The sequence below is a fragment of the Cydia amplana genome, chromosome 3, assembly GCF_948474715.1.
Source record: "Cydia amplana chromosome 3, ilCydAmpl1.1, whole genome shotgun sequence".
Lineage (NCBI taxonomy): Eukaryota > Metazoa > Arthropoda > Insecta > Lepidoptera > Tortricidae > Cydia > Cydia amplana.
Genome location: NC_086071.1, coordinates 6,642,965 through 6,670,854, shown reverse-complemented (window position 1 = coordinate 6,670,854; position 27,890 = coordinate 6,642,965). Strand labels below are relative to the sequence as shown.

Genomic DNA, 27,890 nt, shown 5'->3' with positions numbered 1-27,890 from the left:
ATTTATTTTAATAACAAAACTTCCGTGAGACAGACATATTAAATATATTAAAAACGTCATTCACGTATTTTAAGTCGAAAAACGCTCGACATGTTTCACTCCGTACCGAGGAGTGTCATCAGGAGCTCCCCGCAGTCTGCGCCGGTCCGTCACCGTAAACGCAAGCTCCTGATGACACTTCTCGGTACGGAGTGAAACATGTCGAGCGTTTTTCGACTTAAAATACGTGAGTGACCCGTTTTTAATATATTTAACAGTATTTTAAAAACATTTGTCTTAATCGTTAAAATTTTACCCATAATCCTCTCCAACAGTTTTTGGTCATAGATAATAACTAAAGTATCAAAGTCCTCCACACATACCCGTAGTCACGTTTCTGTTTAGTCACCGAACGACTGGTGCATCAGCTTCTTGGAGTACTCGTAGACTAGGAAGAGGACCGCGGTGGCGGGGATGGTGCGGACCAGGGTCGGCTTCAGCCCGTTGTACAGCGCAAGGGCGCCTGCAAAAGGAATTCTAATACATTTCCTCGACTTAGGCTCCGCAGTTCTGATCTCGTTGTAGTGAAATTTAGAGTCTATAGTAAGTAAGTAGTCCCATACAACGCCGGGGAAATCGTTTTTTTAAGGGGTGCGTCACACAGTGACGATGTCACCTCTGTACTGAGATCAAGTAATAATGTTACTTAAAACACCACTACCTACATTATTTTCAAGTAGGTATAGGTTTGCACATCATCCTGGACTTGTCTGAGAGTGGCGACTTTGCAACTACCTATGTTGGTAGTTTTGATAAATGTCATGGCAGATGTTGTAGATATCATATACATTTTAGTTATTTGCGTAGGAAAACTGGCATCCTACTGGGAGTCCTGTTGTTTCCCATAAAGTTTTAAGTCATAATGTATTGTTTGTCATAATATATTATCATTAGTCATAAAACTAAAACTGTTAACATTTCAGGATTTTCGTTAGGTTATCCTATAGATAGGTTAGGTTAGGTTTGTTTTGTGACAATCCTGAAAAGTGACGCGTTTCTGAACAAAATGAATTACTTATGACTAACGAAAATGCGGGCAAACAATACATTATGGCTTAAAACAGCTTAAAACTATTTGGGAAACAATAAGTAGAGACCCATCCTACTGCTATTTATAATTTCAAAATGTAAACTTGGACTTGACTGACTGCAGTTATAGTCACAGAAGTATCTTTAAAACATTAATAAAGCTTTTTGAGCCCTTAAAAAGGTTTAAAAAATATTAAACTAGATGGCGACACTAAATAAGAATATGCATAAAATGCTTTCATTGTATTTACTTATTTATAGACCGCGAGCCAGGAACAGATTTCCATGACCAATCGCCTCCCGAGTCCCGGGCGATAACTCGTATAGTGGTTAACGGCTATGTGTGATGATCCCTCGTGGACGTCAGCTGCCGCTCCGTTGGTCGGTTGAGGAATGACGGCCACCCAACCACGTAAAAAAAATTGTCATCGCCATTGTCAAAGTATCAAATACTTTGTCAGATGATAGTTTAGATGCTATTGTGAGCTAAACAAATCGTCAGCCGGTTGTATCGCGGTGGAAAGAACGTCAGCTGATCGCCAGAACATGTTAAATATAAGCACCTGTTTATAATAGTAACTAAACTCATAAAACTTTGCTTGTAGCATTTTATCAGGCGTTTCAATAAACGTATTACGATTACGCATACTTTGCGGGCATAAGTGGTAAGGCGCGTATTTTTAACCGCCTTAAAAAAAAGGAGGTTCTCAGTTTTTTACATGTTCATGTGGATAGCTGACGGTCTTTCCACTGACATACAACCGGCTCACGTCTTTTTTAATTTATAATATAATAGCATCTAAACTATCATCTGACACAATATCAATCGGGAGGCGATGACTGACATTTTTTTTTACATGTTCATGTCATCAACTGACGGTCTTTCCACCGCGATATAACCGGCTGCCATTTTTTTTGTCCATGATAGCATCTCAAGTTCTAAACTATCATCTGACAAAGTATCAGCCGGGAGGCGATGACTGACTATATGCTCCTCGCCCGCGGTCTATTACTAGTCGCTAGTCAGACTAAGGGCCAGTTGCACCAACCACATTTGACAGACTGATTAACGTCAGCCGGCGCGCCCCGGCGCTTTACTATCAAACTTTCCATACATAAAAATTTAGCGAACTCTTTAACGATACGAACAGTTTGGTGCAACCGTGCATAAGAGACCGACCTTCTTGCTTGACGATCTCGAGCCCCACGGCGAGGAACCGCTGGCTCTTGTTGGAGATCTGCACGCGCGACTTGATGACGTCGGAGGGGAAGATGACGGTCCACAGCACCAGCCCGCCCGCCGCGCCCGCGACCATCGTGCGCAGCGGCCCGATGTCGTCCTTGGACTGCCCGGGCTTCGTCAGGAGTTCCCTAGTACCTGATAACAATAATACAAACATGTATTCGGAACAAAGAAATAACAGACTTATCGTGTCCGAATAAACAAGAAGACTGACAATGTCTAAACAAAATCGCGTTCGTCCAGTAATCAGACTATTGCCAGTCACTAACGCAGCGTCTCAGTTCTATCAATTTTAGCTTAGGTTCAATTAACTCAATTTCCGTTCAATAGATGGCGCTGAATATTGGTGGATTGCAATTTTGTATGGACATAATCGGCCTTCCTTCTTCTTTTATTCGTCCTGACAGTGCCGGCCCGAGCCCTAGATCAGGGTAGAGCGAGATCGGGTTTTGGCGCCCTTCGTTGAAGTTTTCAAGCGTATTTTCCACCCCCCCCCCTCTCCCTCGACACACTCGCGTCTTTTAAAACTTTTTTTCTCATTTGCCATTTCGGCGCCCCCCTTGCCATCCGGCACCTATAGAGCGGCCGCTCCACTCGCTCTACCCTGGATCCGGCCCTGCGTCCAGAGCCTTTATTCGTAAAAGATCCTCATTGAGACTTGTTCTTCTAACTAAGTAGTATTTACAAGGTACATAGTTATAGTACCTATAGTTTTGCTATATACATTTGAAACTAAGTAGCAGCTAACAAAATATACCTTTTTTTTAAATTCATTAAATATTAGTTACTTTTACCTTTCGAGTGAAATATATTATGTGACATACAAACAGACAGACACGACGAAACTACCTATAAGGGTTCAGATTTGCCATTTTGGCTACGGGACTCTAAAAAAGTAAAACAATATGATAATTTATTAGTACCTTCATATCCACCAAAGAAAAAGAAGTACCCAGGCATCTCCCTCATGATGGTTGGCACCAAACCCCGGAAGAGGCCTTGAATGCCGTATTGACGAAATATTTGCTGCGTAAGTTGTATTGGTGTGATTTTGACCTTCAACAGATAACACGTAAGGTTAATTATGCATAAACATGATAATATTAACTTGATAATAATCATCTATTTGAATACGCAATTATACTGTTTATATTTACAGCTAATACAATAACAATAGGTAATAGGTACTTTGCAAATGCAAATGCAGTAATGGCGAATATGGCGATTTAAATTTTTGTATGGAATGCAGCACTCACTATCAACTCATTTATTTTTTTAATGAAAATATTTTTGTTTTACAGTAGTATTTTTATTTTAGAGGGAATAAACTGAAATTTGCTTGTATTTCAAAAGATTTTCAGGTATGCAATGCATATGAATAAAACATTCTGTATGTTACATTTAACATTCCATAGGAATATCAGTCAAATAAGTTAAAAATACCCAAAAAAGTGTTCACCATACAGCTGTTTGGGCGCCCTGCACACTGATTTCCCGCATAGCTTGCAGCTGGCACTTGATGAGCTCCGTCGGACACAGTGTGAATGATGAAAAAAATGCTGCTAGGAACCCTGCCGAAGCATTTCCAAATGCTGACAGCTGCTCTACACTCTGAAACAAATGAGTACAAATGCTCAGATATGTATAAGACTACATTAAAAAAACATGATATTTACTTATTTTTTTAATCTTAACACAAAGATAAAATATAAAATGCAATAACTATGGCATTGCAATATTCCGGCAAGTTGAACTTGCTGCCTATTAGGCAGGGCCACACAGAACAAGCGGTAATCCGCGCCTATTAGTCAGACCAAATAGCTATTTTTAAATTCTGATTGACAAATAGTAATCACTATACTTGATCAAGCAGATCTTGTCAGTAGAAAAGGCGGCAAATTTGAAAAATGTAGGCACGAAGGGATATATTATCGTCCCATAGAAAATTTGAATTTCGCGCCTTTTTTTACTGACAAGATTAGCTTGACCAGCTATAGTTGTATTCCTTATAGTACCAAACTGCCTTTAAATTTTAAGTTTTCCTTTTATGCAACAAAACCTTTGACTAAATAAACAAAACATTCAGCAGGAAGCCAAAGTCAATAAAAAAAAACTGGACAAGTGTGAGTCCGACTCACCCATCGAGGGTTCCGTACATATATTATTTGACTTACTTTAATTTGATTTTTTACAAATTTTTAGATTTTTCCCTGTTCTTGTAGTTTATGCCAATTTTGCTTGCCAAATTTCATAGTTCTAAGTCAACGAGAAGTACCCTATAAATTTGGATTCCCCTGAGTGTCGAAATATACGTTTTTGCGGCATATATGGCTATATCTTTTTTATTACGTTTTCTAAGAGGTTTCAGCTTCAAGGTACTGTAGGTGTGTAGACCTAAGTAAATGGTTTTAATTTCAACATGAGACCTCCAAGCTTTCCCGAGATAAAGGGACGGACGGACAAAAAAGTGATCCTATAAGCAAAAAAAATCGCATGGTTGCTGCCAAGACACTTTAGAAATTCTTATTCACAGCACTGAAAGTGTTAACCTTTGCAGTAGTAAATTATCAGCAATTTAAATGAAAACTTTACAAATAAATATTATACATGTTTACCTCAGTACCAGTAAGACGGCACACAAATTTCTGACAATAACCATAAGCAGCAAAAAGAACCGAGTTCTCTGCAACATTTGCCATTATTGCTGGTGTGGTTCCAGCATAGAGGCCTCGAACAATCCCATCATTCTTCAGGGTTATTTTCAGACAGTTGTACATGCCCTTATACAGCTGTGGGAATGTTTGCATCTTTACTTTCACTGTGTCGAGAGGCTGCCCCACATATACTACAGCAACCCCCCCTGCAAGAAAAAAAATAATCATGTAGGATTTAGGACTATCCCTATTTTATCAAAATTAATTACCTCACTCATTGTGTGATTTTTTAAATTAAAAATGATGTATTGCAAACAAGGTACTTCATATCATTATTTTTATTTTACATAGATCATTCTTCTTAACTTTGTAAGTTGTTCTAAATTAATTTTGAACTTTTTAAAGTCAATGATGCATGATGCAACAGATGTTATTGTTCACGTGGTGTTACGGATGGTGCTTACCCAAAGATCCAGCTGTGAAATCAATAAGACCATTTTTAAAATTTCCAGACCCTGAGGAGTGGGCCATGATTCAGAAATTAATTTATATTTCTGACAGAAATTCTAGAGCTTATCCTTGTTTTATATCAGTGCGTGAGTAACAAAGTCTTCATTCATATTAAATAGATAAGAATACTCGACGTAGGTATAATAATGTTATCTTCTTTCGAGCACACTATAGGTATAGGTATCTTAAATTGTTAACTACAAACATTAGTTTAAAAATTATTATAATGTATATTAAAATTCGTGGAATTGTAATTTATTTCTTTTAATTTATAATTTTCAATAAACTTAGCTTATTTTGAAATGCATGTGATTTCATTTCGTTTTTTTTTTACAATATTGAGTTGACATTGACAATCTTGACGTAATGATTGCAAACATGTTACAAACTCAAACTAGCCGTGTTTTTAATTGCAGCTCAAACATCTTCACAAAGATTCCGAAAAATGTAGCCAATAGAAATGGTCCGTTGCTGCACATTTATGAAGATATGTACGGATTTTTATATTTCAAAAGTACTGTTATTGTTCGATAGAAACATTATTGTATTTTGTTGAGATTGAGTGTTTTTTTATTTATAATAACTTTGTTCTCATATTAAATTTGAACGAAATGCGTCTGATTAGTAAAACCTGAAAGTTTCGATTCATACCTTAAGCATTCTTTGTAAATACTCTAAAATAAAATCAAATAAATGAATGAACGAGCGAAGAATCGCTTGCAAGAAAACATGGTTGTTTTTCAGCTTTCATAAAGACTCGTATAAAATATAAATGCGTTTATATTATATTTTGTTCACGTTTAACAAAGATGAAAGTATAAAAAGATGAATGGAAATTACAAGTTTTGTTATGTATAATTTATGTAAATAACCTAGCGGGCTAACGCGTCTTAGAAGTGCTTATGTACAGGTGGAAGTTACTTAGGAAATAAACATGATTTTTGTGTCTATTCAATGATATAAGTGAGTGTCACTGAAAGCGTAATTATTCATCTATCTAAATTGTCCCAGCCGTTTCGTAGCTATGAGTTATAAGAGCGTAGAAGTAAAAATTTTGACGTGTCGTTTTTCGGGTTTCGTGCTTGGCGGCCATGTTTGTCCTTTTATTATATTAGAAATAATGAGCCTGGGCAACTGTGGGCCTGTGAGAATACTTCAGTGAAAACAAAAGCATTTATTATCCCCGTCAAGTTCTCAGTGAAACAACTTTGTGTGCACGTGAGATGCCAATCTTGTGAAGGTAGTAAACTGGCGTCCTTTGTTGTGCAGGTATTCAGGATGGTTGTTGGATCAGCCACCTATCCAGGGAGGCAAGTTCTCCACAAAATGCAACCCATGGGCATGACACCGCGCGAGCTGTCCGAGTACGATGACCTGGCGACTGCACTCATAGTGGATCCTTACCTGGGCATCACCACACACAAAATGAATATTCGTTACAGACCTCTTAAAATGAATAAAGAAGAGTTGAAAAACATTATTAAAGAGTTTATACAGACTCAAGACTACAACAAAGCTTATACTAAACTAGCAAATGGAGATTGGATGCCTAGGCATTTTAGCAAAAATAAACATCAACAAAACAAACTTAGAGAACATGTTAGTATTTACAGTTTTATTGGTATTAAAGTAGTTATAAATAGGAACTAAATTTGATATGTTGCTGAATTTACCTTACTTTTTGGATGTGAATTTTATGACTTTAATAATATAAGTGCACTTGATAATCATGTTCATGAACTATCACAAAAATTTAAGTGTTTTCTTTTATATTTCAGATTTACCGTTACTTGCGAGTTTTTGACAAAAAAGCAGGGTTTGTCATAGAGCCCTGTTATAGGTACACATTAGAAGATCAGGTTGGGGCCAAGATATCCACAACCAAAAAATTTTTTAAACATGAGAGAATAGATTTCCTTGTTGGATGTATTGCAGAAATGACAGAAGAAGAAGAAAAACAACTACTTCATTCTGGAAAAAATGACTTTTCAGTTATGTACAGCTGTAGAAAGAATTGTGCACAATTGTGGCTTGGTCCTGCAGCTTATATCAATCACGACTGTAGGCCTAATTGTACCTTCGAAGCCACAGATAGAGGCAAAGCCTTTGTCCGTGTTTTGAGAGATATTGAAGTGGGGGAGGAGATAACTTGCTTTTATGGTGAAGATTTCTTTGGCAATGGCAATTGCTTTTGTGAGTGTGAAACTTGTGAGAGACGAGGCAAAGGGGCTTTTTCTGTTAAAAGCCGGGACAGTGATGAGCAAGCCACCCGATACAGATTTAGAGAAACTGATAATAGAATTAATAGAACAAAAGCTAAACAAGGGCAAAAAACTGTGAATGGGAAAAATACTGGTAAAACTCGAATATCTCAACAGCAAGATTCTAATATAGTATCACCTTTAAGTATGAAAGAAATGAAACAAAAGGGCTTAACAAAATATGATGCAGAGCTCTTGATCGCTCAGGGGTGCATTGCTGATGTTGTTGATGGGTCTATTCATAAAGAAGCTCAAGGTAGCAGGGAGTCTTCAGCGTCCAGTCGCGGTGAACGGTTGCGGCGGCGTACAGACAGCGGTCGGCCCGCCGCCCCGTCCGCTGTTACCAGCACGGGTGCTGCGGCCACCGCTAGTGCCGTATCACGCCGCGCTCCTCCCTCTCGCTGCTGCAGCGCCACTAGTTCACGAAGCAGCCGGGATTCTCATACAGGTATTGTCTTACGTAGTCACAGAAGACTGCTTGATAGTGGCACCCAGTCTGCTTGCTCTAAAACCAAAAACATCACAAAACAAAGTTCAGAATCAAAGCTGGGGAAAAACATGAACACACCTAAAGATCATCCTCATATTTCTACTCCACTTGAAACAACAGAGGCAGAAATAAAAACGGACACTTCATTTGGCGAGCATAATGAGACTGTGAGAGATGACTGCCATGGTGATGTCACTAAAACTGTTTTAGATAATACCGAGGTCAAATCTGATACGAAAAAATCTCCCCCACATGAAGCTGAAGCAGTCAACCAGACTGACGTCAAATTAGACTGTCCAGAAAATGTGTCCGATGGTAAAGAGAAAGAACAAAACATTGATGTACCCTGTGAAAGTGATAATAAATGTATGAAAAGTGAGATTTATGACTTTAGAGAAAATGTTAACCCAAGTGAGCCTATTGACAGTAAAATGAACAAGAACACAGTAGAATTATCCAATAGTATTGAAGAGTGTAAAAAAGAATCTGACTCGGGGCCACCCTGGCTAGCAGATAACTCAAACAAGTCTAGTGAATGTCCTTGTACCCCGCCACGCAGAGGACTGAAGTTAACCCTACGAGTGAAGAGAAGTCCTGTGGTAGAGGAGGTGATGGACTGCGGGAACTCTACAGATGTCCCTGAGTATGAGGTGCTAAGGCTAGAGGGCGTGGACCCAGACACAGTGCGACGTTTGAAGAAACGGCGTCGGTCAAAAGAGCGCCATCGCAAGCATAGCCCTGTCCGTCCACTGCCACCCATGAAACGCTTACGATTAATTTTTGGCAACGAAAGCCGTACAATTGATTTACCTACCGCTATATCAGCCGACTGACAGCCGCGTTTAGCATATGGGTATATATTTCCACCGTTATTATTCAATTATTAGTTTAATTGACACTGACTAGGATTATTTTATCTAGTATTTATTTTGTGATGTGTACTTCTGATTGTATTGTGTGATAGGCATCAGTTTTTTATTTAATAATTCCAATGAAATATTTATTAAAATGTAAATTTCTACATCTTGTTATTTCATTAGCTCAGGTAATATTTTAGCTTACCCAATTTTTTTTGTTTTGCTTCTGTCTTGTTACATGAAATAAGTTGTATTATTTTGAGTTAGGGTAAGCAACCCCACTGTGGGCACTTTTACTAATAGTAATATTGTCTCGAGGTAACAATGGTTACAATCCGGCAAACGTGCAAGTGTCTGATACTTTGGTTGCCAACAATAGGGTTGCTACTTCTTCTTAATTGTTCATAAGAGTTTAAAAAAATCTAAATCAATTCGTAGGAATGTTTAGGTAGGTACCTAATGTTATAGAAGATTTAAAAGGTTATTTTATTAATACGCGTGTAAATTTAAGAATTGCTGTTGAAAGCATATTTTCTGCAATAGGGTATTTGACTGTATTTAAAATAAATTAAGTATTTTACGCCATGCATGAAATAAAACACCAAAAGATTAATAGAGAAACTTAGACAGCAGTTTTTTTTTTTAAACACAACTTCTATTTTAAAACTCGTATAAAACTATAAAGAGTAGTAATTTGATTGTAACGTCACATGCTAGTGTTTCATATAAATCCCATAGTAGCAAAATAGTTTTGACAGATCGAAAAAAGAAACTGATTTGACTAGTAGTCAAATACCCTATTGTTATGCTTAGGTAGAAATGGTGCAAAAGGGCGTTTTTTTAAAGTTGTTCCCTACACTTTTTTTTCAAAGTTGGGATCTTTTATGTTATTTCTACTCAGAATCACGAGCTCTTTCTATTCAATATTCTTATGGAATAATAACATCAATAAATTGCTCTGATAATTAGCTTAAGATAATTTATAAGTATGTTACGATTCATAAGTGCTTGTTTCTAGGCCTACATGAATAAAGTATATTTTGACTATTGACTAGGAGAAAAAGTGTCCCAAAATTTTCATACATATTTCGGTCTTTCCATTCCGCGAGCGCTATACAAAGTCTATGAAAAATGGTGACGGAATGGAAATAAAAACCTTAGGACACTTTTTTTCTCCTATTAGGATAGAAAGAGCTCATGATTCTGAGTAGAAATAACATAAAAAATCCAAAATTTGAAAAAAAAGTGTAGGGAACAACTAAAAAAAAACGCCCAAAATAGAATATCACCTGAGTTTTCTTCTGAGGATTTCCAGTACTTCCATATAAAATTACGCCAACCAAAGTCCAAATACTTACCTGTATATATTATTATGTTTAGATTCCTGCCTGTCGTGTCGTACAATTTAAATTCCGTAAAGTATTCAGCTGTGCTGTACTGCGAAAATATGTAATCATGTTTTGTTGTAGGTACAGAAGAGGCCGCTGAACTCATCTGTATTTTTTAGTATTCTTGACGCTTTTCACAGACCTGTGAAAGTAACTTAAAAGTTGTAGATACTAAAGTGTGTAGACATTCGGCGGCATTTACTTAACCTTTAATAACTTCACCACACCAGCTCGTAAAGGCTCTCTTTATTCTTGAAAAACTGATTAGAATTTTATCCAGTAGAGGTTCCAAGTAATTTGAAGGAAATGTTGAGTTTTTTCTTCATGTTGGTTGGTAAAATTGACTTTAAACTTTAAAGTGATAATTTTGAACGATAAATATTTAATAGCGCTCATTTGGATTCGATTCGTAATGTTTTACAGTTAGTATTTTCCTCGCGTTGGTGTGGTGAACATTTTTGTGTTTCAGTCGGTAGACAAGTTTGTTTAACTCTCGTGGCTTGAAACCCTCGCAACGCTCAAAATTCTACTTTACCGACCACTCGCTACGCTCGTATAATCTTTAGCTTCCTCTGGTATCAATCAATTCAATTAGAACGAGGAGAGGTTAAACAACAACTTTGCCCCTTGTAAATCATATACCTAACTATTAATTTTGTTGGCAAATTAATGTATTGCATTCCTTTTATCAAGTATATCCCGCTTAATAGTTAATATCTGGGTGACCGAGCTTCGCTCGGAAAACATATAAAAACTCGAAAATGCGCGTTTTCCCAGAGATAAGACCTAGCTAGATCGATTTTTCGCCCCCAAAAACCCCTATATAGCAAATTTCATCAAAATCGTTAGAGCCGTTTCCGAGATCCCCGAAATATATATATATATAAATAAGACTTGCTCGTTTAAAGGTATTAGATAGATTTGTTTTACAAGGGGCAAAGTTGTTGTTTAATCGGTCGTGCTAATATTGATACACGAGCAAGCGAAAGATTTCAAAATTGAACCACGAGCGTAGCGAGTGGTTCGAAAAATGGAATCTTGAGCGCTGCGAGGGTTTCAAAGCACGAGGGTTAAACAAAATTTTCCCCCGAGTGAAACGCAATATTTTTCACACCACCTATTCGGAAAAGAGCTTTTTTCTTCCCTGCAATGTGCAAAATATGCCCTGCAATGTCCCAAATAATGTGCAAAAAAATATAAAAATAGTGTGCTAGAACAGAAAGGTGTTACTTTGATCCCTCCTAGCAGGGAGGAAAAGTGCCACTTTGATCCCTCCTAGCAGGGAAGAAAAAGCTCTTTTCTGAATAGGTGTGAAAAAAACATTTTCATACATTTTGCGTGATCAGATGTCCATGTTTTCTATGCAAAAGACAACATTTTTCTCGCGATTTCGGGGTTTGTCCCATAGTAAAAGCAGCTCGATTTAGTGAGTAGAATCGAGCCCTGAGGGCTTACCGCAAACACCGAAGTTTGCAAATTGCGGGCATCTTTCTATGTCACTCTGACTACGCCTTGATTAGAATAAAAGAGAAAGATATATTGCAAACTTCGGTGATCGCGGTAGGCTCCTCTGCATTTAAACTTTTAAAGCCCCATGGTGGGAGACATACTGTAATTTTCATTGGAATTAACTTCAAGTAAATGCACTACTGGTTTTGTTTGTTGAATATCAATCTGCATGCTTAATTTGAATAGTTTCTAGTTTTATTTATATAATTTATATACCACAGTTTGAAGAGAATGCTTATTTGGAAGACAGATCTCGCATAGGAAGAAATAAAGATGACTACTTGGAAATCAAGTCGCTGGCCTGTTTAAATCATGTTTTAATTAAGAGCCCATCAACGTGCACACTAGCGCCACTGCTAAATAATCGTGATTATTTAAATTTAACGAAATATATTTAAAAAAGGGGGCCGTTACGTACTGTGTCTTGTATTAAAGTTACCTTTTGAATACATCAAACTAGTTTCTATGTTGCTGGATTCTTCAATCTATGCGTCCAAAGTTAAAACGGCCGTTTATGTTTTGAGTTTATAGATTGACGAATCCAGCAACATAGAAACTAGTTTGATGTATTCAGAAGGTATTTTAATATAAGAGACAGTACGTAGCGGCCCCCTTTTTTTTAAATATCTTTCGTTAAATTGAAATAATCACGATTATTTAGCAGTGGCGCTATTGTGCACGTTGATGGGCTCTTAAGGGATTATTAGATTTTCGCCGGACATCTTGTGTGTAAGCTGCTCACTGTATGTTTCTGGCAAAGTGTCAGATTTAATTTTGTAAAGTCCTACTCGGAGCTACTTTGTTATGTTACGAGGGGAGGCTGAAATATTCGCGGCCTGAGTCAGAAAATAAAGAAAAACGCTGCTACTTTTTCCCCCAACTCTTTGGCAGTTTAAATATTGCCGCCATTACAAACGATTATTAATTAACATTTACTTTAATAGTCTTTCATTAATTTTCAGTCGCCCCTCGTATTATACTGAATGTAGAAAAAAGAACAAAATGTATTGTGTAATATAGATTAGAGCCCTAAACTATCCAAACTAATGTTTTTAAGACAAATGCTCTACAATAGCTTAATATATTATTATGTTATAGTTTACCTATTCGAAATAAGTACCTATGCAATTATTTCGAACATTGTGTAGGCGTAGAAATACAATTTTGAATCTTTCCTACCCAAAGAAAGATCATGTAGATATAATGTAATGAAGATTCGTAGGAATCGTAGGTAGGTGCACTGCCACTCACTTGTATATAAAAATGTGATAAAATATACTAATTTTAGGTATAAACCCAAATACTTTTCAAGAAACAAAACGAAGGCCATCCCATTTCCATGTAGAAGGCAAACCCGGCGGGCTGGATTGGCAGAATGGGACTGATATTTGCAGCTGGACTTTGAAATGGGCCTATGGCTTAGAGTTTCGTTTAGTATTTATAAACATTTCGCTGAAATTCCTGGGGATCTACCCGCCAATCTGACACACACACACAATACACGGTTGGCAACGAGGTTTCCGACCACTGCGAGGTTGGTAGTGTGCTACGTGCGACCATGTAGGTAGTAGGAAGTGGCAACCAAACTGTATTGCACTTTGCAATTGTGGTAAGTTGGTGATCTATGATCGACGGAAGCTTGGTTGCCAGCTGCGCAGTACGCTTACTTGACAGCTGTATGCACAAGCAGCTAATTTTATTATTATTGAAGGAAATAAGGACACCACAAATTTGTAAATATAACAATGAAGTCGCGTTGAATAATGAAATGTATTAACGTTATTTAAAATGTGATGATACCTACTTACATCAAAGTACAGTAGGAAAAAGCATTCAATAAATTCATAGTAAAATATTTAAAGTAATTTTATTTTTTCCCTGTAGTAAGTAGTAGTTCAGTTTCACAATTCCTCTCAATTGAGTGTTGAGACCTGCTACGTGGCACTTTGGCGCGCGAGTACCCTGAAACCTGAAAGCGAAGTGGACCCTTCACTTTCCCTTCCCTGCTTGTCCCGGCAGCAGATTTTCAACCTGTTAGATTTAGCAAGTAGACTTATTTTATACTTTATCGCTCACTGATAGATACTTTTTAATGAAATAAACATTACTTGGTTTAATAATGTTTTCCAATTTTTATTACAAATAGAAATTAAAAGTTTACAAGATACCAAGAATTAATAATCAAAATATTGTAATATTGAAGAAGTGAATTTATTGAATTCTTAATGAAATATTGACATTTTAAACCCAACATTATTACACATGGAGGTCTGTGGTTCTGGCCCACCAGCCGACATCTAATGTCCATACCTGGAACAAATATTACACTGGTGAGTAGGTATTGCTAACATACATGAATTTCACATCCATATCAATTGCAGAGAACTATTACTATCATATTAGTGTGTGTGTTGGAGCTTTAATGTCAGTAAAGCTAAAATTGCAGTTTTATCACTTGCCTATATCAGAAAGCACCTATCACATAAAAAAAACTGAGGTCAACATTGCTTTTTACAGTTAACACTGGCTCTGTGACAAAAGTTCTTCAAGGGGTAAAGGAGATTGTATCTAAAGCTTTCTATTATTATCAGTGGCGTAGCGTGGATCTCGGCCGCTCGGGGCGGATGAAAATTTTGCCGCCCCCTAGCTTACGTATTTCAATATAATAAGTGCGACTGAAATAGTTCAAATATTTATACGATATTATTGGTAAATACCAATAATAAATAATAAATATTCAGAATAAATATTCTGAAATTTTGCCGCCCCCTAAAAGTGCCCCCCCCCCCCCCCGCCCCCACTACGCTACGCTACTGATTATTATCCAATTTGCATGTGAGTTGTAAAAAAACTTACTTTTGGAACTCCCATTCTCTGTTGTCTAGAGGACAAACTTGCCGGGTCTTCAGCCAACGCGAAATACAGTGAAAGTGGAAGGCATGCTGCAAAAAACATTTAATTGATATGATTAAATTCAAGAAATATAAATAATAACAGATTAAAATCTTTACTCAGTATCTAGTTAATAACAATTAAATAATTTTAAATTAAATAAAGTAAGCTAGTTTAGTGCAGTTCCATATTGAGGTTTTTAAATGCTTTGTTTTGTTGTTGTGCAAGTTAACAATTAAATCTTAAGTTTTACAGTATAGCTACATGTCCAGTAGAGGCACTGATAAATGAAGGACTTTTGAACAAGGTTTATAAATTATCAGGAAATAGTGTGGATGAAGATATGTATGAGTGATATTACTATAAAGGGCCTTTATTTTGTAGTAGCAAATATCTTTTAGAATAAAGGTTTAAATAAAAAAGAAACTTACATTACAGACTCCCCAAGCTACTGTGCACTCTTCACTAGTGGCTGATGCCTGGTTAGCCTGACATTCTATGCATAGATCCATAATGTGATTGCGGCAGATAGCGCAGTTATCCACCACAATATCTAAAACACAAAGACTTTTAACACATTGTTATCACAACATTATTTAAGGTTACGTGTTGGATTAAAAAATATTGTACGAACCCCAAGCCCACAAGGCAACGGCGTTCCACTGAAAGAAAAACAGAAGTCGTTAGTGCAAACTGTGTCTTTAACAAAGTGACAAAACCCAATTGGTACAATGATACTGCGATTTACCTTTTTGACTTCGAAACGCTTTTTGTCGCCTTTGCCACTACTGGACGAAGCCATCTCTACTTCCTCTTCGTCGACATCCATCGCGGAAGCCATACTATTTTACAAATACCTTGTTAACTTTGAAATAATGAATAAAAACTGAACAACAATTTGTGTTTGACGGCGGTAGGGTTGACTTGCTAAATTGAGTAGATTGTTTGAGGCTGACAAAGGTTTCGATACTTTCAATATTTTCCATAGAAGGTAGCATTCTATAGAAGTGGTCTACGCGTGCCTCCGTGAGGGACAAAACATATAAATTCGACCAATCATAGCGCGCGCATTGCGCCGCTATGATTGGTCGAATTTATTTGTTATGGTGGGCAACAAATGAATTCGACCAATCACGGTGGTCAATTTACGGTGGGGAATAAAACAAGATGTGAGACTGTGACAAGGACAAACAATAATAGCGCTTTCGCTGCTACTCCTACTGAAAGATACATAAGACTATCCCGTTCTGTCAGTTATCCCCACCACTCATGCCCAATCCAGTTATACTAGATTCATGATATTTTCCCAATACCACAGATAATGATTGACAAGAATGACGTAAACTGAATTGAACCTATTTAAGGCAAGTTTTAAAACGTCTTCATGAATGTTTTGTGGACTACTTTAGTGACCTCTAGCAATAAAGCCCCATCCACACTCGCGTTCGCGGCTTCGCCCGCGATTCACGCACATAGTCTGGGGGGGGCTTAGGAACTACAGATTGACTACAGACCATAAAGCCCCCTCCACACTCGTGCGCGAATCGCGGCGCGAAGCCGCGAACGAGAGTGTGGAGGCAAGTTCGCAAATCTGCGAAATCGACTCCACATTCGTGTTCGCGGCTTCGCGCATGAGTGTGGATGGGGCTATACAGACAGACGATAACGATACCTACTAACGATAACGATATAATAATATTAGTTTCATTCAATCAATTACCTCAACTTTCCTGCTGACAATTTGCCAATGCCAATAGTACCAGAAGAAGCAAGACCGAAGGTTCATTCGAGTTTCTAAAATTAGACCCAATAAGTTAGACTAATGTAAGTCTACAGCGATTTTGATAGCACAAACTGTGCAAGTCATAATCTCATAAAAGTTTGACGTTTAAAATAACGCTTGAACAATAAGCCTAAATGTAAGCCCCCATTCGCAAGGGAGCTTTTTTAACGCTCGTTGAAAAAGCGTTTGAATGATTCAAATGGATAGAGTCTGGCTAATGAAAGTTGAGCCTGAGATAACGCGGGAATTTCAATAAAAACCGCACCTGGCAATATTTTTTTTTTTTTTTTTTTTTTCTCCTGGCTTACTCCCTGCAATTTTGCCCAGGGTGAATTTGCCAATGTCGGTGTTGACTTTCACACGTGAGGAGAATGTTCGGTATAATAATTTTGTATTTTTGGAAGGATGTAGTTGGGAAACCCTAAAAACAAATAATTGTTATGAACATCACAGACAAACACATGACGAATACAAAAATTAGCAAAAAAGCGGGAAGCGGGTGACAGAACGTTAGTAGTGCCAACATGAAGGAAGTGGAAGAGAAGAATACTTTATATATATAATATAGATAAAGATATAGAGTATAAATTGACATGAATTAAACGAGTTAAATTAGAAAAGATAAGACGTTATTTAGAGTTTAATGTTATTCGTTTGTAAATATTTAATTAGGATAGAAGTTAGCTTAGTATCCATGTGACAAAGTAGCGAGCTAAAGCATATAGGTCGTGGAACATTTTCGGGTAATACATCGTACAGCGAGTAGCTACATTTTGAACAAGCAAAGAAGATGTGGTCCAAGTTGCCCTCATCCAACCCACATTCACACATTGAATTCGCACGGACACCAATCATAGCCAGAAATAACGGGGTACATACTTTGCCTAAGCGTAAGCGACAAATGGTGGATATTACCCATTTCGGAGAAGTACGGAATCGATAGAACCACGGTTTTCGAGTAATTCGAGGTTGTATACAGCCATAATGTTTACCGGTCTCTAATCTAGAGGTATCCCATTGTTCCTGCCATGAATCAAACATATCAGATAGGCACAACTCAACAGGTCAGTACTGTAAATTTCCTGTTTTATTGATCCAATCTCAATCGCCTGTTTTGCCCATATATCAGCCATCTCATTACCTCTAATACCACAGTGGCTTGGAACCCATCCGAGCCTACATTTACAGCCTTAATTTCAAGGATCAATGGAAATTTTGCTTTAAATTTGAATTGGTTGCCTACAATTGCCTGCAGGCAACTCCTGCTGTCAGAGAAGATAATTGTTTTTTTAATGTTATGTGTGTCTGCATATTTTACCGCCTCAAGAATAGCAACTGCCTCACCGGTGAAAATGGATGCTTGAGGAGGACATTTAAATGGGAGGGCAATATTGTACCGAGGAATCCACACCGCTGCTCCCACGCATCTTGTAGGATCCACCTTAGATGCATCAGTAAAAACCGGTAAGTATTCTTGCCATTTTTCCAAAAATTTATTGAGTTTGTTGTTTGCCCCTGTATCATTTTTGAAAATTCCTATATCTAATATAACTTTTGGTGAGTATATTAAGGTCTCAAACGCCACTTCAAATAAAGGGTTAGTACCAGATTGGTATACACTGGGGTGAATATTAATTAATTTTGAAAAAGAAATTACTATTCTGGGAAAGGCTTTATATGTCCAATATCGGTTTTCAGTGACCTCCAGTGCCAGTGCTCGCAAGCGTGGAAGCAGCAAGTGGTTGTTATAAGAGCTGGCTTTAATCAAGAACCTGTCGGCGAGGTATTGTCTGCGTAGAGATAACGGCGGTTCAACACCTTCCACCTGCATGCCATTTTTGGGAGAAGGAAGCATAGCACCTAGTATGATCCTTAAACATTTAGCCTGTATAAGGTCTAATTTATCTAGGCCATCCTTATTACAGGGTTCCATTCAGGGTTCAAATCTGCGAAATCGACTCCACATTCGTGTTCGCGGCTTCGCGCATGAGTGTGGATGGGGCTATACAGACAGACGATAACGATACCTACTAACGATAACGATATAATAATATTAGTTTCATTCAATCAATTACCTCAACTTTCCTGCTGACAATTTGCCAATGCCAATAGTACCAGAAGAAGCAAGACCGAAGGTTCATTCGAGTTTCTAAAATTAGACCCAATAAGTTAGACTAATGTAAGTCTACAGCGATTTTGATAGCACAAACTGTGCAAGTCATAATCTCATAAAAGTTTGACGTTTAAAATAACGCTTGAACAATAAGCCTAAATGTAAGCCCCCATTCGCAAGAGAGCTTTTTTAACGCTCGTTGAAAAAGCGTTTGAATGATTCAAATGGATAGAGTCTGGCTAATGAAAGTTGAGCCTGAGATAACGCGGGAATTTCAATAAAAACCGCACCTGGCAATATAATTACTATGAAATTAAATGACAGCTTGAAACTGACAGCTTATTTGATAGGAAAAAAAGTTGCCATATAAAAAGTTTTAAATAAATCTCAGGCTCAACTTTCATTAGCCAGACTCTAACCATGTATGTATTCCAAAGAGTAGTATAATATAAAATATATAGTGTGTCAAAGGACTGTTCCATTTCAAACATAGACAGAGAGATTTATACTATCTTTGTCTTACACTAGTACTAGCACCCAAAAGAAAAGGATGAGTATAGTTTTTTTGGTTCCTATTTACTGACAAGATTTGGTTGACCAGCTATATATGAGATGTGATGTATTCACATGACAGCGGTGGCGCTTTTTATCAAGCGTTGTTGGATTTTCGACTTTAAGCCTTGGTCGTTAAATCGAATTTAGAGTGCGGACAGATTCAAGCGCTTTTTTAACGCGCAGATCTTGACAGTAGAAAAAGGCGGCAAATTTGAAAAATGTAGGGGCGAAGGGATATCGTCCCATAGAAAATTTGAATTTCGCGCCTTTTTTTACTGACAAGATTTGTTTGACCAGCTATATATTGTTATTTATAGATGGTCAAACCAATTTGTCAGTAAATAGGAACAAAAAAAACTATACGACAAAGATATATAGTATGATTCTCTCTGTTTGAAATCAGACAGTCCTTTGACACACTTTAAGTAAATTTCAATAACCTAGGAATTTCAATATCATAGAAAATTTGTTTTTCGCGCCTTTTTCAACTGACAAAGTGGGTTGGGTGGGTTGTGTGTTGGTTGTGTGATTTGAACAGCTATGATGGAGCCTTTTACTGTTAAAAGTAATTAAAAATAAGGAGTACAAATTGGGATTAAGTAGCAATTAAATTTAAAAATAAAGTCAATCAATTAGTGTAGGTACTCGTAATGGTTTATTCTAGGCTATGTGATATGTCTTTAATTCAACTTGATCAAAATCGGTGTCGCGCAGTTCTTTTTTCCTCTTATAAGAGTTTTTCCATATTTCGTAGAAGCAGACCGTGGCTTGGAACCTGTAGCACACGAGCAGCGGCACCGACACGTGGGTGATCAGGGTCCAGGCCCACACGCCGTAAAACTCCATCTGTAAATAAAGCCATGTCGCCTATAACTGTATACTTCAATCATTAATATCTGGGAGACATATATAAAAACTCAAAAATGAGCATTTTCCCAGAGATAAGACCTAGCTAGATCGATTTTTCGCCCCCGAAAACCCATATAGCAAATTTCTTCAAAATCATTAGAGCCGTTTCCGAGATCCCCGAAATATACATTATAAATAAATAAATAAACATGAATTGCTCGTTTAAAGGTATAAGAATTTATACTACACTCTGTCATTATTTATTATTTACCAGGAGGCAGTTTTTAAAATATTTGTAAGACCTAATTTGTTACCTGGTTACTTACCAATTTTATTTTAATCTCATCTCGACTCTAAATATGTCCCCAACTTAACTGTAACATTTTATTATGTAATTTATGTTCATGACTATATATGCATTATGCAATAAATGAAATATGAAATATGCCTCCCGTTATTCATATCTTGAATTTGGAAAATACACAGAAATATTTTCTCAGCAATTGTCAATATTCTAATAGAATATTATTTAGAATATATTTCAGCATAGGTACACAGTTATACAATACATTCACAGGAAGAATGAAAAAACTTATAACTAACTTGTACTACACTGAAAAAGGTGAACACTCAGCATAGTCAGCATGATACCTATTACCTACCTTGGTACTGTCTGGTAAATTGCAAGTGAAAACAGTCGTTGAATGTTGAATACTACACGCGATCAAGCGTAGCCAAAACCAGTTAGCGTATTATCAGCGAAAACCGAAATTCGCAAATTGCGGGGATCTTTCTCTGTTACTCTAATTACGCCTTCATTGGACATTGGAGTAAAAGAGAAAGATTCCGCAATTTGCGAATTTAGGTTTTCGCGGCATCCCCTCGGTATAGGTAGGTAGGCGCGTCAATGAAACAAGACGATCCGGTATAGACTGACGTTTAATGCACAGATAGTAAACCCATATACATAACACTTTTCCCCCCCTAAATATTTACTAAAACTAACGATTTATATTTAGTAACTACCACAAAAGTTAGTAGGTAAAAGGTACAATACTGACTAAACATGTTTTCGTGTCACTCAAGTTACATAGGCACGAGATATGTACATACCTAGGTAGGTTACAGACTTAAATGGTAGCATTTACGAAAGACATACTTAATACAAAATGCTGTATAAGTAATATTTAAATTATGCGAAAAAAAATATATTGTTCATATGAGATGTAAACAACATGCAGCAATAGATAATAAAACCACTGGCGTAAGGCAGGTACATTGACATGCATGCCAGTATCTGCCTTATTCCCATCACATTAAGGTTTAACCTCAAGATTATATTGCACATAAAGGAATATCAGTTATACCTGCTAAGTGCTAAGATAACACAACTAACTAAAATGATTCAAAATTGAATCTTAATTCTATCATCAAAGAGTCGAGACAACATATTTATGTAGGTATCACATACATTTCCGTGTTTATGTTCTTATCTAAATAGGTATTACAATGAAGATTGCATTTCTTCTTTTGCATGACATTCTAGTACCTGAAGTTTATTTTTGTTATGCATATTAATTAAATAACTAGGTTAATTCTCTAAACTGTACATAGGTATTTAATACTTTACGAGTATGACGAGGTAATAATTATTAATTAGGTAAGGTATTGGGAGCATTAGGAGGTTTTATGACCTGTGCAAGTATAATAATAGGGCAACGACTGCAACTAGGCATTATGTAACCTTTCTAGGCATTTTAAAGCCGCTTTGCGCTTTAAACGAGGACTACGATCGGGCACTGACGCGGACGGTACCTGTGCGGGCGAGCCCGAGCGTGCACCCGGCGATGCTGGGTCAGCTGAGTGTGCCGCTACACTATCATAAAACTCCTCTGTATCTATGTCTTCCACAGGCCTGTGCGACGTTGTCTTAGGGCAGTTAGGACTTACCGGTGACTCATCAGGTACCTGACTGAGCGAATGGCGCGATTTCCTTAGGCTATTTGTTTTACTGCCTGTCAAAATTTGGTCAACATGACGCTTATGCGTGCGCCCATCGCTCGTTCTTACCTCATATGACACCGGACTTGATCTTTTTGTCACGACCCCTTCCTGCCACTTACGCCCCGCCTTGGAATAATCTCTAAGTAATACCTTGTCTCCGGGGTCAGCGACCCGTAGCGCGCCTTCGCGGCGCTGCTCGTGCGTCAGCTGCGCGGCGCGCACGGCCTCCTCGGTGTCCGGGCGCAGCAGATCGAGCCGCCCACGCAGCCGCCGGCCCATCATCAGGACCGCGGGCTCTCGCCCGGTTGTTGTTTGCTCCGAATTTCTATAGCTGAAGAGAAACCTACTAAGTGCGACATGTGGGTCTTCGTTTTCAAATTGCGCCTTTTTCAGTACGCGTTTAATTGAGCGTACTGCATTTTCAGCGGCTCCGTTACTAGCCGGGTGATACGGAGCTATCAACGTATGCTTTATGCCGTTACGCAGCAAATATGTGGCAAATTCCGAAGACGAAAACGGAGGCCCATTATCGCTGACTATTCTTTTTGGTAAACCGAATCGAGCAAACATTTTCCTTAGATGCCCGATTATCACAGGCGCTGAGGTGGTTTTTACTTTTTCAACTTCAATCCACTTCGAGTGGGCATCTATAACTACCAAATAATAGTCACTACAAAATGGCCCTAAAAAATCTATATGAAGACGAGACCATACCTGGGTTGGCCACGACCACGAGTGCAGCGGCGCCACCGGCGCCACGGGCCTCTGCGATCGGCACGCCAAGCATTCGTGCGCCACGCGCTCGATGTCGGCATCCAGGTTCTCCCACCACACGTAGTTACGGGCTATTTGCTTCATTTTCACGATGCCCGGGTGTCCGTCGTGTATTTCTCTTAAAATCTTCTCACGTAAAGATTTAGGAATCACAATCCTGTATCCCCACACGAGACACCCCTGGTCAACGTGCAAGCTGTCTTTCCGGCTAATGTATTGTTTTTCAATTTCATTTAGACCGTTGGATGGCCAACCAAACATCACATACCCATATATTTTACACAACAAAGAATCTTTCGACGTCTCAGTTTTCACATCTTTGAAACTGAGTGGAAAGTTGTCCTCTATGAAATGCAGGTAACTAAACTCTTCACGACACTTCGTTCTAGATCGAACCTCAGTCGATCCTAGAGGAAGGCGAGACAGAGCGTCAGCGAAACAGTTTTGAGTGGACCTTACAAACTGTATCTCAAAATCATATGCAGCTAATTTGACGGCATAACGCTGTAAACGGCTAGCGGCCGTTACTGGTATTCCCTTATGTTTGCCGAATATATAACTTAAGGGATGATGGTCGCTACGCAATATAAAACGCTTACCGTACAAATAGTGGTGGTGTCTAGTCACACCGAACACAATAGCGAGCGCCTCCTTATCCAACTGAGAGTAGTTGAGCTCGGCGGCGCTGAGCGTGCGCGACGCGCAGCACACCGGCCGCTCGCAGCCGTCCGCGCCACATTGTGTCAAGGCCGCCCCCAGCCCGTACGAGCTACTGTCAACTGACAAAATTAGTGGACGCGACGGGTCGTAGTGTGCCAGTACAGGAGCGCTGCTTAAAACCTTTTTTATTTTTATAAATGCCCTTTCGCAGTCGTTACCCCATTCCCACTTAACGTTTTTCTTTAATAAACCATACAGTGGTTTCAATATATCACTCATATTTACACAAAATTTAGCATAGAAATTTATGAGTCCAATAAAACTTCTCAATTGAGTTACATTACTTGGAGTGGGAGCTGCTACAATGGCCTCAATTTTTTTTTCGTCTGTGTGCAGCCCAAATTTGTCAATTTTATAGCCCAGATATGTAACGCTGTTTTTGAAAAACGCGCATTTACTGAAATTTATACGTAAACCGTTATCTTTGAGCCTTTGTAGCACCGCCCTTAAATTTGCCAGATGAGTGGGCCTGTCTTTGCCAGTGACACAAATATCGTCTGCAAAAACAGCCGTTGACGGCAAACCACTCAGCGTTTCTTCCATTATTTTCTGAAAATTTTCTGGAATGCATTTGATGCCAAACGGTACACGCTTATAAATAAAAGTACTGATATGAGTGGTTATCGCCGTCATCGGCTGCGACTGCTCGTCCAATAAACATTGTTGAAACGCATTAGACAAATCTAATTTTGTGAACTGCTCGCCGCCCCCCAGCGCCGCGAACAGGTCCTCGATCCGCGGCAGAGGATAGTGGTAATCTTTCAATAAGGGATTTATAGTAATTTTATAATCACCGCATAGTCTAATGCTGCCATTCGATTTGACAACTGGCACGATCGGTGTGCCATAGTCAGATCGCTCAACTTTACAGATTACCCCCTCCCGCTGCAACCGATCGAGCTCGCGCTCCACGGGCTCGCGCAACGCAATCGGCAGCGCGCGCGCCTTCACAAACACAGGCGTTTTATCTTTTAAATGCAAGCTTAACTCTGACTTAAATGTCCCCAACCCATCTGCAAAAACCTCCGGGAACTCATCTTTCAAGGATCTTGCCATTGAGTCGTCATCAGCAATATTATTAATATCGAATAACACTTTTAACTTTCTGATCCATGTTCGACCCAACAATGGCGGTCCTCCGTTTTTAAACACATACAATTTAAGTGTTTCCACATTATCGCCACAAACGACATCGACAATAATATAGCCTATTGGTTGAATGGGGTGACCGATGTATGAACGAAATGTTGACTGTTTATTTTGAATTGGTATATTCGAAAAATGGTTTTTATAAAAATGTTCAGAAACGGCCGAAATTCTACTTCCCGTGTCTACTTCGAAGTTACATGTTACGTTTGCCACTTTTAGAGAAACGTAAAACGGGTCGTCACCCTCATTGCTAGCTACCAAATTATAAAAATGGCAATCGTCGCTGGCATCGCTGTCGCTGTCTACGGGATCGTTAAAATGTAACTGACCTTTTGTCTTGCCGTTCCCACGACCAACTGCACTTTTAACTTTGCACATTACCTTTAAGTGACCTTTTTGTCCACAATTGTCACACGAATAATGCTTGAATCGACACCTGCCATCGACGTGCCCCGCCTTGCCGCAGCGCCCGCACACGCGTTGCTGGGTTTTGCCGCGCGCGGCGGCAGCGCCGGCGCCTGGGCCGGAGCCGAACCGATGCAAGCCGTCGTCCCCTTGTGCTGTGGGCTTAGCACGGTAGCAGTTATCACGCAATATGGTATAAAATATGTGAATAAAACGTTAGTTACCGACGATTTTATCATGCATACTATGGTAGCAGACGATATATGGAGTTATCCACATTTGACAGCGGTAGATGACAGAAGACAATTTGCATAACATGGGGGTTGGATAATTTGACATATTATCCCATTTTGACAGTTCAACTTAGTTAATTTTATCTAAGTGCTTCTTAGGTGACGATAAGCCTTGTCGTGAAAGCAAAACTAGTGAATAAACCTATTACAAATACAAATTACAGGTAAATATCCGTTTTTCTATGATTATATTGAGAGTTATTAGTTACAATGTTCCGCTTTATATAATATAGTCAATATTTTATTTGCAGGGAAGTCAAATTTTATTATTCCTACTCGCGGCTGCTGTTGAAGAAACAAAGCGTCGAAAAATCTCGTGCATAGCTTTAAGAAACGCTTGCAACCCGTTTGATATGCCAGACAAAGAGTTTCGGCATATTTACAGAGTGTAAGGAGTGTGCAGTTGCATTTATGTGCCGAACTTAACGCAGAGTCTCAAAACGGTGATGGATTACCAAAACACCTTAAAGGTAAAGCTTAATAAAATTGTAGTGTTTCTTTAAAGTTAATATGTATTCCATGTAAGACAGGCGTCTCAATGACAATGCTACTAAACTCTTAAATACTATCTCATATTATAATTGTAAAAATTAGTATGTTAAGATATTCTGTTGCACAATCTTATACTTACTAACAGAGGTTACTTATTTAAGCCACTTTTTACCTCAACATTCATATCCTAACCTAAAGGGGAAAGTCTACTTACCTAGGTACAAATATTACATCTATGTTCTTATTTGTTTTAGGTTTTAACAGTATTAGCTGTAATACTGGTAGCTGATGGCAACTACCAACGCGGGACTAGTCAAGATGATGGCTTGTCCATTGGCCAGACTACTGTAAGTCAATACCTTTCTCGAGCAACTTGCACACAGAAGGTAAGTTCTCTTGAGCACTGAATTAAGTACTTACTAGACATAAAAAACTGTGACGTTCCACTAGGCGTGTCTTAGTAACTTTTTTGAATAAGTATGAGTGTGGCTGTATTGTGCAATGAGATAGGTAACTATTGTTTGATAGTTATGTTAAGTAGTTACTGGGTCTAGGATACATATTGTTATTCTTCATATTCAATTATTCATTATGTGAAAAAAACTGACAATCACAATATAAATTCCTGAAAATCTACCATGTGTAATTTTAAGTGAAATTGTATATTGTGAGATAAATAAATCATATCATATCATATCATAATCTGGGAATGCATTTAAGGTTTAACTAAGGCATCCAGTTCTAGTTCTAATGTGCTGCATTGTTGACAAACATACTTAGTCATATTTTTATTCAAAAAAAATAATACAGGCCTATTGCTTGATGACTAGCGGAATGCGCAGCAAGCAGCAACCTCGAGTCTAGGACAAAACTTAACTTTCATATTTTTGGTGTGCATCAGTAAGCGTTCATATTGCTCTTCACGAGACTCCAATGGATAATACATATATATAAAAACTAGCGGATAATATATATAAAAACCAATGGATATTATTCCCCGAAATGGTCGTTCCCGTCGATTAGTTACTAGTAGCTATATTTTGGGTGCAAATAGCCTGCACTCATGTGAAAATATTTCATTCATAGCTGCCACATGAACCTGCTGTTACTTATTTCCTTATTTTTCTTCCAGAAAACTTCTCGTGGATACAGGGGGAAATTAAGGAAGGCGCTCCCCGAGGACTTCCTAAGCATCATGCACAAAACCGGCTGTTGTTAAGAGCCCATCAACCTGCACACTAGCGCCACTGCTAAGTAATCGTGATTATTTCAATTTAACGAAATATATTTAAAAAAGGGGGCCGCTACGCATTGTATCTTGTATTAAAGTACCTTTTGAATACTCGTACATCAAACTAGTTTCTATGTTGCTGGATTCGTCAATCTATGCGTCCAAGTTAAAACGGCCGTTTTTGTTTTGAGTTTATAGATTGACGAATTCAGCAACATAGAAACTAGTTTGATATATTCACAAGGTACTTTAATACAAGATACAGTACGTAGCGGCCCCCCTTTTTTAAATATCTTTCGTTAAATTGAAATAATCATGATTATTTAGCAGTGGCGCTAGTGTGCACGTTGATGGGCTCTTGAGAATGTGCGCGTGCGAGCCAGCTTAATAAATACTTATTTCGCCTATAACCAACTATGTTTTACTATCACACAAATACCTACCTAATCTATTTACCTATTTTTCTATGGTCAATCTTCATACAAAACAGCATTCCCCGCATGTAGGTGTCGCTTATTCTTATTTTTCATTTTAGCGTACAAAATCTGTCACTGTTACTACTTATAGCTTCTAAACGTATTTAATCCGACTTTCATATATATACACTATAGTATAATTAAAGCATTTTAAGCACGTTCTTATTTAAAGAC

At 38.2% G+C, this 27,890-nt stretch overlaps 4 protein-coding genes across 4 annotated transcripts in view; 1 reads left to right on the top strand and 3 right to left on the bottom strand.

Annotated features, from left to right (window-relative positions):
• Positions 1-298: 298 nt before the first annotated feature.
• LOC134662910 (mitochondrial ornithine transporter 1) lies at positions 299-5,543 on the bottom strand. Its single transcript, XM_063519215.1, has 6 exons — positions 5,430-5,543; positions 4,927-5,171; positions 3,776-3,922; positions 3,235-3,367; positions 2,249-2,446; positions 299-502 (listed from the first exon to the last, which is right to left on the bottom strand). The coding sequence occupies exons 1-6, from the start codon at positions 5,494-5,496 to the stop codon at positions 381-383; spliced, it is 912 nt and encodes a 303-aa protein (XP_063375285.1). The 5' UTR covers positions 5,497-5,543; the 3' UTR covers positions 299-380.
• A 627-nt stretch (positions 5,544-6,170) lies between these two features.
• Positions 6,171-9,244, top strand: LOC134662454 (histone-lysine N-methyltransferase KMT5B). The gene is made up of 3 exons (XM_063518682.1): positions 6,171-6,438; positions 6,745-7,074; positions 7,254-9,244. The coding sequence occupies exons 2-3, from the start codon at positions 6,754-6,756 to the stop codon at positions 9,057-9,059; spliced, it is 2,127 nt and encodes a 708-aa protein (XP_063374752.1). The 5' UTR covers positions 6,171-6,438; positions 6,745-6,753; the 3' UTR covers positions 9,060-9,244.
• A 4,844-nt stretch (positions 9,245-14,088) lies between these two features.
• LOC134662909 (RING-box protein 1A) lies at positions 14,089-15,802 on the bottom strand. The gene is made up of 5 exons (XM_063519214.1): positions 15,621-15,802; positions 15,507-15,534; positions 15,304-15,425; positions 14,837-14,922; positions 14,089-14,290 (listed from the first exon to the last, which is right to left on the bottom strand). Exons 1-5 carry the CDS (start codon positions 15,711-15,713, stop codon positions 14,278-14,280), a joined length of 342 nt encoding a protein of 113 aa, XP_063375284.1. The 5' UTR covers positions 15,714-15,802; the 3' UTR covers positions 14,089-14,277.
• A 4,175-nt stretch (positions 15,803-19,977) lies between these two features.
• LOC134662430 (proton channel OtopLc-like) overlaps positions 19,978-27,890 on the bottom strand; it is a 35,467-nt gene continuing 27,554 nt past the window's right edge. Inside the window, exon 11 of the mRNA XM_063518650.1 lies at positions 19,978-20,169. Within this exon, the coding sequence (XP_063374720.1) occupies positions 19,984-20,169 (186 nt within the window). The 3' untranslated portion in view covers positions 19,978-19,983. The remainder of the gene's footprint in view (positions 20,170-27,890) is intronic.